The sequence below is a fragment of the Platalea leucorodia genome (assembly GCF_965183815.1).
Source record: "Platalea leucorodia genome assembly, chromosome: 1".
NCBI classification, from domain to species: Eukaryota; Metazoa; Chordata; class Aves; order Pelecaniformes; family Threskiornithidae; genus Platalea; species Platalea leucorodia.
The window spans coordinates 98,249,180-98,260,602 of NC_138823.1; the positions used below are offsets into that span (position 1 = coordinate 98,249,180).

Consider the following 11,423-nt stretch of genomic DNA (forward strand, 5'->3'; position numbering starts at 1 on the left):
TCTCTGCCAAAGAATGAGAGACGAAGGTTATAAACGAACAGGGGAGGGTCTGGCTAGATAGAAGGAAAAAAAATTGACACCATGGGGATAATTAGTGGAATAGATTACCCGGAGGGGTTGTGCACTCTCCACATGGAGGATTTTAAGACCTGTCTGGACAAAGCCATAAGCAACCTGGGACCTGCCAAAGTCCCTTCCACTCTCAATTATTTTACGATAACTCTCAGGATGGATCTTCTCCACCTTCTCTGTAGAATTTCCCCCATGTAACACAGTTCATGTATCGGTCTATGTATTTGAAGTCAGTGCATATGCTGCTATTCACCCCACAGACCAGGAAAATTACATAAAAGGTTGCCCCCCTAGTTTTAACTAAAGAAGATCTAAGACAATTTGAGCAAAGACATCACTAGACAGGATGCGACAACATTTTTTTATTGTTTTAATACGAGTGAATAGATTAAGAGATCTGAAATGTTGTAAAGCAATATACATACTGAATAAATAATATGCACAGGAGAGTCATGTCTACATTATAACACTGGCTAGTATTCAGAATACTTAAAATAAATCCAGTGACATTGGATAAAGTCCATAAAAATGCTATCCTGTCTTCCCTTGTATGAAATTGTTCAAGTATAAAAAAATCCAATACAGTGTAAAATATCAAATTCCATTTCGGTCAAGAATAAAAATTGCAAGTATTGTCGTTTCACAGGACAATGTAAAGCAGCATTTTCTAGCAAAGGGAAAAATAGTCAGTCTACATACAGATGAGTGAGAAAACGGCACTAATGTATTTGAGAGGTCTACATGAAAAACTAGTCGAGGGAAAAAGAATGAACTAGCAATACTTTATGTAAAAACCTAAAAAAGTGTTAATTTAAGAGTACCCTCATACAGTGCACATACTGAATTTAAATAAATCCAAGTCAACATCCTTAGTTAATTAGGTTAATATTTAATATGCTACATCTAAGCCTACTAAATAATTTATGCCATGAGATGAATACATAATTTTACAGTGTCACATCTAAAGTTGCTTTCTTTAGAGTGCAGCATAGTAAAACTTTCAAAATAAATATTTCTTTTTAAATAGCATAACAATTAAGGCACAGTATAAATCACATACCATTAACCCTTCAAGAACAGCAGTCTTGGTAACAAAAGTCGCCTTGTGTACTGTATGTTTGCTAATAAATATTTTAAATATAATCCTGAAATAGGTATTAAAATTGTACAAATGGTTTCAGAAAAGAAAATTCCCTTAAAACAGTTCTTAAAGGTTTTAATTCATTAAGCTTCTTCCTGCCTTTATTCACAAGTTACGAATAGATGCAATAAATAGAAAGAGAAGGCTGTTGTAGTAAAGGGCTGATCCTATTTTAGAATCAGAATAGCTGACACCAGCAGTTAAAGTTTCCCAAAAGTGAAACAGGATGGGGCGAGGGATTAGGATGTGACAAGCTCATCACATGAGCACGAGTGATGTGTTCTGTCCAGAACTGTCTGTGTTATTGATTGTCTCTACAGCTGTTGCACCCCTTACTTCCACATCACTTGCTCCATAGTTCCACTCATCCAGAGGACAGAGAAGAAAATAACTTTGGTGCCTGTCCGCCATCTTACTAGCCGGCCATCTTCCTTGGGTTGTTCGATGCCCGTTAGTGAGACAGTGAGAAGGTACTATCTCACGAAGACAACTTCTGAAAGCTAGAAAGGACAATCAGTGCTTTAAGCTTGTTTCCTCTTAAAATGGATAAAGATTACATATTGCTGACTCAGTTTTTTCCCTGGTTCAAACTTTTCAAATACCATTTTCTTACTTATAAAAGGCAGTTTTGCTTCCCTGATACTGTAAAAAGTACACCTTTGCTTTTTCGGTTCTTGTTTGTTTGTTTGTTTGTTTGAAAATATGAAGTCCCATTGCTACTCCTGCCACTCTTTCATGACAGTACAGTATTTTTTTTCCCATTTTCTTCTGGCTTGATACTTGAAACTAGACATGCCGCACTACCCCTCCCTCTAACAACATGATTTGGATGCACACTGTATGAAGACAGTGGAATAAAAATCTTTAGTTTCGCAATAGCATCGCTTTCCTTAAAGCTCCTCAGTTAATATCAATTGTCTCTGATTAACTACTTATACTGGAAGGCTGAAAAGAGGAAGAGGAAGAAAGAGCTTCCTTCAGGAGTCCATCTGCTATTGCATACGGTCTGCCTGCAGCTGTTGGGGCTGGTACTGGCCAAAAGCGGCAGCGGCCGCCGCGGCCGTCCCAGGCGCTGCTGCGGTGATGGGCTGCTGCACCGCGTAGCCGTAGCCCCCCGCTGCCACATACCCGGCAGCGGCAGCCGGCGAGGCAGCGTACGGGTACTGCTCATAGGCGGCGGCGGCGGCCGAGTACTGGGCGTACGCAGCTCCGGTGTAATCGATGTAGGGTGTAGTGGAAGCAGCGGCTGCTGCGGGCTGAACGTGGGGAATTACCACTCCGGGCTGCACAAAAGCCTGTGGATAGACATAGTGAGCAGGTATCCTGTTGAAAGATGGGAGAGGGAGTCAGAGTTGGTACGCAAGTCAGCGCCTAAGCGTCATATCCATACTCCGAACTAAAACAAACTCAATTTAGTTGTTGTTATGTGCATAGGGTTGCCACAATAACTAGACTCAATGGACCAATTACCAGTTCACTGGCCCGAAGAGATGCATCGCTCCAAAGCACAGCAGTATAGCTGAGTTAAATAGGAGTGTTTAATGTTGCTTGAGGATATTATGTTTAATGCTATTAAAATCTTTAGAAGGACCAGGATTACTGATGTCAGTTTTAAGACAACTTTAAAGGAGTACGCTTGATGATTCCATCTGGAAAATTGCAGTATTTGTTTTTCAAATCACCTGTAAGTAATTTTTATTACCCTGCTTCTCACTCAACTACTCAACTCTTAGTAAAATTATTTCCTGCAATACTTTTATTATTAGTAACTGAGCAGTTTGACAGCATCACTATAATAAGTTTGACAATAGCCAATAAGGCAACAGAATGGCTGAACCCTGACTTTACATAAAGTCTTCTCGGGGAGGCGGGGGGGAGTGTATTGTGGCAACCCTACTTAAGTTGCTATGCAGACTCAGCACACATTAATTTCTCTGCAACCTCAGTCACCCTTATTAAAAATAAGAAAAAACCAACACAGGCGACAAAGGAGTTTAAATAAAGTTCACAAGTGTGGTAAACACAGCAAGAATCACACTTTCCAAACGAACGATAGTGCAGCTCACTCCGTCACAAGAGGCCATTGAGGGGAAGCTACATAGATGCTATTAAAATCCATAACAGTGACTCCTAAGTACATGTGCATCACACTTTTATAAAAGTTCGTAAGGACACAAGGGTCAAACCTGTTTGATTATCAGGCCACTGATGTCCTGTTTTGTGCCAGCTTGTTTATTTCTATGCAAGACATACAGCATAGAGTTTTTTGGGAGGTGGGCAAAGGATTAAGTCTAAATAGATCTGGTGCTTAACAAAAGCAAAAAAAACAAATTTACAGCTTAAGAAATAACCGTTCTGAACAGATCAGTACACGCACTTTCCCATCGTCTCCAAGTCACAAAACTTGCTTCCTTGGCTTGGTTACTTAGCCCTTCAGTTTTGAAAATTGGTCGTATTGTTGTCTTAGCACACAACTGTACATACAAGTTCATCTCATAGTTGTATTTTATCATATAATGTGATTTTAAAAAATAATATACTCAATATAATTCTCATTTTACATTCATAACCCTGTCTTGCATCTGGATTTCCACAGAGAAGTCCTTCATATATGCAACTCTTTTCCAGTCAGTGAATCTTTATAAATCCATGAAAAACTGCTTGTGCAGATTTACTACTATTTCATACTGAACTGTACCTTTACAGACAACTCTAAAGACTGCACCAACCTTTTAGCGCACTGTAAGCACACATGCAAATTGCAACGGTAAAAACTGTCCTCTTTTCTCCAAATTCAAGATTTAATGGAAAGGGTTTTTTTTGTTTGTTTCATTTTTAAAATAACTTCGAGATTTACTTAACAGTGGTCAACAAGGAAACATTTCAATCAGAAGGGACACTGTCAACTAGATTCATAGCAAAACATAGTTTAAAGTAAGTGACAGTCAGGCTTTAGAACAGCCTAGTCTTCTTTTTAAGAAAAAAAGAGCGCAGTTGATTGACTAGGAATATTAGCAGAGAGAAATGTTCAGTTGCCGTGTTTAAGACATGAACACCACAATCATAAAAACCCAACAGGTCAATGAAATTCATTTCCTACTGTGTGAAGGGAGAAATGAAAAAAAAAAAAAAGGAGTGACAAATAGGGACTGGGAAAGGAAAGAAAACATAAAACAAAACCGTAAGTTGGGTTTTTAACACTCACCTAATTTATGAAGTGATTAGCCAGAAGTGCATTTGAAGCATACTTAAGCTGGCTCTGTGCATTTAAATACACATCATTACCTGAGCTCTCCATACAAAATGGATGAGCATAAACAAGCATTTTGTATTGGTCACCAATCAAGTACAATCCTAATAAACATAACACCATGCTTTTTAAGTATTAAGGAAAGAGGTATAAAACCAAATTTGAAGTCACCGAGAGCCTCTTCTGCATCATTAAGAGTCCATTTAACACCACATCAAAGGAATCTTTACATACAGCATTTATGAAAGAGAGTAATGCTAACAGAAGAGAGAGCAAGCAAGCTTATCTAGCTGCTTGTGTGGACTTGCACTGACGTTACTAAGATTTTCTGAAGACATTAGGACACCCGGCCATATCCTTGAACAAGACAGAAAGATACATGTGCTCCCGCTTAAACTCTTGTGACTTGTTTTATTTAAGCCAAGAAACTAACAGGTGGTGAAGTTATGAAACATTATCTGTTTGCCACATCTTACCCTACAATAAACATAAACCCTGTGCAGGCTCCTCACCACCATGCCATTTCACACATGATGATTGACAGCATAAGCTGCAGTGGGGCTATTTTTGATCATCTGTCATGCTACAACTGTTTTGAGTCGAGTAAAATGGCTTTATATGGCCAAAGTACATTTCTACCTACTGCAGAGGCCAGCACATGTAGATCTCAGCCATTCAGAACCCAACTGCTTTTAATGCTCTGCCAGGTCAAAAAAAAGCTGAAAAAGCAATTCCCAGTTACGCTGGATGTCCTTAGTATCCCTAATTTTAAATAAAAGCTGCTACTTTACTTTTGACAGCAAGAGTGTGAGAATTATATATGGCTTAAGCTTTCTTTCCTGGCAGTAGTTTTTATTTTGGAACGCATATGTACTGTTTTACACTTTTGCAATAAAGGAAAAGAGAAGCCACATTTAACTTCAGCAGTAACTGTAGCTTTGGGATATTCAAAACTGAATGACATACACTCCTGCCATGTGCCTTCATGAAGACCTTCATTGTTGTTGTAACGGAAGATCTGTGTTTAACTAAGACCTCAAAAATAATCCTATAAGCAATAATGAAGTGAAAGCTAATTGTTTCAAAGGAAAGAAAGGACTTTCTAGACTAACGGAGAGAGCTGTGGTGTATAGAAATTCAGCAGTAGTAGCACAACATTGACTCTCAACATTACATTCTTGTGAAAGTAGATGTTTAACTTTGAACGAAATGTTTTGCTTTGGCCCTTGCATGGCATCATCTGGTTTTGTAAGCATAATTAAAGAGTAGATTTTCACCAAGGCACAGCTTTCCTTATAGCAGAAACAGGTTACGTAAACATCAAGACATACAAGACCCGTAATATGCTTCCTTTTAAATTTGTGCCTGATACCATTAAGAGGACATTTAGCATTCTTTAGGTTAACTTCTGACTGTTCCAGCTTCATTCCCTCTTTCCAGATTATCCGTAGTCTTGTATTATACAGGTCTTTTGATCATAAACTCAAGAGAGGGCTTTTCCTTCTCTCTTAAGAAAGGCAGAATTACCTCACTCTTGGAAGATAATACCAGGCAGGTAGTATCAGCTAACCATTCGATAATGAACTTAATAACTTTGGATTTAACTCTGGTCTTACTAAAAATAGTGGGAATGTTCTCATTTTGATTGAGGTACACGTTTTAGACAGAAAATAAAGGGAGTAACATCTCTCCAAGAGAGCAAATTATATCCTACACCAATACCTCTGTATAACTCCGTATTTTCCCACCAATATTAAAGTAAAAATTACATAAGCAAAATGAGAAAAGCTGTCTTAGGAGGCAAAGTCATCTTCCCCCTCCCTAAATTCCTGTTGAATTCAGAGATAGTATTTTAATAAACAATCCTGAAAACAGAGCCGTATAGATAACCAGTCCTGTGATCAAACAGCTTTCAACGAAACACACCAACAGTAAGATAGATGCTGAATATGAAGAGCAGAGAGAAATGCTATTTGGTGGATGAATTGATCTCTGCAGCACTGAATAAACAAAAATTCCCAGCATTTTAAATGCTTCGTGCATTGAAGCTAATCTAGTTTCTGGCTCCCTCCACCACAATAACGTTATACTTAATTCAGAATATTGTACTCCTGCATCTTCTCAGTAAAAGTAATGTAACATAATCCAATTATTTTCAGTTTCTTGTTTGATAGGTGGGGAACCATATCAGAACACTGCTAACCATGCCAGAGTATGGCAGCACCTCACTCATTTGCACTCTGGTAGGAAAAAAAAAAAACCACACAAAACATTTGGAGCTTTTGTGTATGGATTAGCAGAGTATTGGTAGTGAATCACCACTACGACCCATTTTACACAGCATATTAGTAAAGTGTACTTTTAAAAAGTGCAACTGCACAGGAGGAAGAAAGCCTTTAAGGTGACCATGTATTTCAGTGCAATCCATATAACATCCTCTAAGAGTGAACTCTTCAATAAAAGTAGATCCAAATAAGCACTGAAAACAACTCCTCTTATTGTCAAGGAATATAGTGAATGAAGATGTTCGTTCATCCTAATGAATGCTGTTCTTCTTAATCTGAACTACATTCTTTAGGAAAGGTACAAGTCATTGGAAATGTTGAGGCAGAAGCAGGATTAGTAATCTCCTTTGTTTGCACATAGTAAAAGAAAGGCAAAAGGCAAGGATTAAAAATGACCAATTTCATATATAATGCCCCTGCGACCAACATTCCTTTTCTTCAGATTTATGTACGTTGCATTAGAAATAAAACCCTATTCAGCTGCTGGAAGAATTTCCCTGGCCTAAACACGATTCACGTGATCTATTGTTGGCTCTGGGTAAGGAAAGTAAGAGCGAGCCCTACAGTTGCACAGTCCTTTAAGCAAGGATTGCCACAGGGTCTCCTTTTCTGTTGTGCTCAGCAAATACTCAGTCTCTCCAGGGCTGATCCCCGGGGCAGTCCACTGGTTCCTCCTTGCAACAAGTGCTTTAACAGCTCTGGAGACGACGCGCTCCACCTCCTGCCTACCTTAGCACAGGCATCGCAAACTGATCACTGCATGTACACTGTCGTTTCCTCACACTTCAAAGCAGTCAAACAAAATACAGTAGAGGGTAATCATAAGAAGAAAAATAAAAAGGCAGAAAGTTTTCCACAGCCTCCCCATGTGTCTCAGAAGAATCGACATTCTCTTTTAAAAGTACATAAAGTTTCTAGGAAAACTTCTTCCTACAGTTTTGAGGACAGGAACTGTTTCCTACCATTTTTACAAATCAAACTACCAAGAATCTATCGTTGCTTAATAACAGCTAGGTACAATATTCTAAAGCTATTCTAGTCAAATAAACAAAATATATTTGTGACGCATTTTCACGACTTTATTGTTAGCTTACTCATTAATTAGCAAAATGCATTACTTTGCAATGAGTTTCTCAGTCAGTGTGCATTAGTGAAGTGACACTGTATGGACAGTTTAAAGCAGACTTCACCTCCTAATTATATGCCTATACGAAGCAAGAGTTAGATCTACTTAGGAATAGTATACTCAAGTAAAGGAGAAATGCGCTACGTAGTAAAGACAGATTGAAGAAAAAAAAATTCTCAAATTAGAAAGCCCAAATGGACGCACATTGTTAATAAGGAGCTCCACACCCCTCCCAAGAACAAACCCCCCCCCAAAATTATGAACATGCAAGCAATACGTTGATTTACTTAAAAATCAAGAAGTCACACAATTTAGCACTCACTACAAAATATGGTTAAAAAAGTCACAGGCTACAGCTTGAAAGCAAGAAAAAAAAAAAAAGGCCCTTTGCTCCCCATGGCAAAGTCACTCCTCAACAACAACAACAAAATTAAAAAAGACCCCCCCCAAAAAACTTTCACTACAGCTCTTTCAATTAAATAAAAGCACACAGTTTAGCTATCAACACCACTTCATTACTGTAATAAATAAATAAAAAAAAAAGCACACGGAGGTCTATTGACTATATAAAAAAAACATACATGCATCGTTAATCACCATTTTAGCTTGTTTGTGTTTGAGTCTACTGGTTACAGAGTTTAATTCCAAACAGAACTATTCCACCTCTTATCATCATATCCTTCTGATCAGTTATCTTAACTGTAAACGATCCCTGTCAGATTAGAAAGAGATAAATAACATTGAGTCAAGCTGAAAAAAGAGAAATGGGGCACAGCAATCTTGCATCAAGTCATACCTCCTTGTTCTACCATAGGGTCATACGGGACGGGACTGCTTAGGTGGAAGGGACGCGTCCCACACAACTTGACTCAGCTGCGGCATTTAGAACATGACCGACAAGGTGAGCGCATTTACGGGTATACATTTATAAGTCTGAGAACTTCAGCATTGCGGGTGAGTTTATAAGGCTGCTACTGCAAGAGGCCTTCAAGGATCATACTTTTTCTTTCCTTTTTTTAAAAAAAGATTTTTCCTCCCCTATTTGAGGTCCCATTGAACAGACTTACCCAAAAGGCCTCTGTATGAGAGCTGGATGAAGCTGCTGGACACCAAAGGCAAAACCTACCAACAAAAACACATCACATTCTCTGTACGGGTGTTCCTTTGGCCGCTTATTTACGCTATGTACACACACGCGCACAAACGCGGAGTAACAGCCTTCATTAACAGCCTCCAGTGATGAGGTCAGAAAGGCTGCAGAACCACAAATTAGAAATCAAAATGTATCAATCCATATATACACGCATACACACATACATGCAGACAGAACTTAAAATGGTGAAGCACACGCTTTCCTAGGAATGTTCAGAAGAACGGCTTTTTCTAAACCACAAGCCCAAGGTTTTCATTCACGTTTTATTTGGTGCTCCATTCTGGTCCCTCACTTTAGCCTCTGAAGGATTATATGGCACTTTGTATTCTTCAGTGTATTTATGTACTTTCTACAGACTTAAATTCGAGCCATCTCTACTCATGAGGACTTACCACGGGGGTCAAATCCTAACTTAATTTCTGTTCCTCAAGCACCCAAGCATAAACGCCTTCTTTCCTTCGTGGGCACTTAATTAGGCTAAGTGTTCCTCAGGGCAAGCACGGGGGAATTCAGAGCAGCCTCCTTTCGAGCACAAACGTGCACGCACCCTGCGCTCCTCTCTCCGTTGCTGCAAAGCAGCAGTTTGGGAAGTGGCTAGGACATCAGACTGGCTCAGATGCGGTCTTAGGAAAAGCCGTTTCATTTTCAAGTCTGCATAATAGCTCCCATCTGTGTGAGGAGTCTGCATTAAGATACTGTTTGTATTAATAAGACCGCACGCATTGGAAGCGATTAATTCCTAGGCCAGTCTTTCCCTGCAACGATACTGTAAATGGTCAGCGCCACCACGTTCCCGGCGGCAGGAATAACCAATGAAGAGTCTGAGCCGTGGAACTCTTCCTGGGGAACTGCAGATATTTTATCTCTGCCCGCTTGTGGTTTTTAAATAAGGCACATGCACAAAACAGCCAGAAAGTTACTACACGCCGCATTTAAAAACCAAACCCAAAGCACACCCGAACACTGAGCGTCCTTGAGGAAAGTGCCGGGCAGTGCTACCTTTTTTGAAGTTTTACTCCCTTCAGACAGCTGCGGTACAGAGAGAAAAGCCGTTCCGGGCCGCCTCCTCACCTGGCTGCATGATCCGCGGCTTGGCGCCCAGGTACGCCAGGTTCACGTTGGCTTTCCTGCCGTCGATGATGGGGTTGGGGTCTTTGCAAGCCCTTTCGGCAGCAGCTCTGTCAGCCATGGTGACCTTAACGGGCGACGCTGCGCGTTAGATCCCTTCCCGCGGGTGAAGGAGAAGCCTCTCGCCCACGGCAGCGACCCGGCGGCTCCCCGGGCGGCGCTGGGGGGCAGCCGGGGCGGCGGGGGGCCCCCGCCCGGACCCCCGCCCGCCGAGCGGGAGGCAGCGGGGCGCGGGGCTCCGGCGGCCGCGGCCGGGGCAGGGCGGAGGGCGCGGAGCGGGGCCCGCCGCCGGCAGATAACCCCCGGCGCGGCCCTATCGGGGAGCAACAGGCGCGCCGGCGGCGCTGCGAGAAATTAGGCAATTCCCCTCTCAATCTCCTTTTTCAGTAATTCCCCCCCCCCCTCCAAACTCACCACCAGGGAGAGAAAAAAAAAGAAAAAAAGAAAAAAAAAAAAAAGAGGAGAAAAAGCAACAAGCCAAACTGGCCGGCCCCCCCTCCCGTCCCCCGAGCTGCCCGGCCCCCTGCAGCGACCCCCGCAGAAGTTTCTCCGCGGTGCCCAGGCAGCCCTCCAGCCGCCCCCTCCCCGGCCGCCCGCCCTGCCCCTCGCCCCGCCACTTACAAAGCCGTATCCCCGGGACTTGCCCGTCTGCCGGTCGGTGATGACCACCGCCTCCTCGATGTCCCCGAAGACCTCGAAGTACTTGCGCAGGCTGGAGTCGGTGGTGTGGTAGGGCAAGCCCCCGACGAAGATCTTGGTGTAGGTGGTGTCCTTCTGCGTCGTGTGCATCTTCCGCCCGGCCCTGCGCGCCGCGCCGCGCTCTGCACCCACGCGTGGCCGCCGGGGCGTGCGGGTCCTGGGCGGCGGGACCCGCTTCCAGAGTCAGCCCCGCTCTTTTTTTCTTTTTAGGTTTTTTTTTTTTTTTTCCTCCTCTCTGTCCCACCCCCCCCTCCGTTTCCCCCCGCCACCCAGTTACAATGCAATTCCCTTTTGCTTTTGCAAACCCAGCTTCCTCCTCCTTCAAGAGCGGAGCCCCGCAGCCTCCGGAGGTTTTGAGGTAGGTACCGGCAAAAGGAGGAGGGGTGGCCGGGCAGCAGCCAGCCTGGCGGCCGTAGCGCTGGAAACGAGCAGAAGCAGCAGCTGGAAGAGGAGCGCAGGGCCTGGGCGCTAACCGCTGAGTGGCCTCCCCCCCCCTAAAAGCCACCGGGTCGGGCACTCTCGGTTCCTCCTCCTCCTCCTCCTCCTCGCAGGGGCGGGGACGGCGGCGG

At 42.6% G+C, this 11,423-nt stretch overlaps 1 protein-coding gene across 2 annotated transcripts; it reads right to left on the bottom strand.

The window, feature by feature from the left end:
- Nucleotides 1–419: 419 nt before the first annotated feature.
- Nucleotides 420–11,085, bottom strand: RBM24 (RNA binding motif protein 24). Of its 2 annotated transcripts, XM_082316781.1 has the most exons (5): nt 10,777–11,085; nt 10,099–10,222; nt 8,942–8,996; nt 2,342–2,536; nt 420–1,713 (listed from the first exon to the last, which is right to left on the bottom strand). In XM_082316781.1, the coding sequence occupies exons 1-5, from the start codon at nt 10,942–10,944 to the stop codon at nt 1,692–1,694; spliced, it is 564 nt and encodes a 187-aa protein (XP_082172907.1). In that variant the 5' UTR covers nt 10,945–11,085; the 3' UTR covers nt 420–1,691. The 2 variants fall into 2 exon arrangements, with proteins under 2 accessions (XP_082172907.1, XP_082172906.1); XM_082316780.1 differs by having other exon boundaries at nt 420–2,536; nt 10,777–11,084.
- Nucleotides 11,086–11,423: the final 338 nt, after the last annotated feature.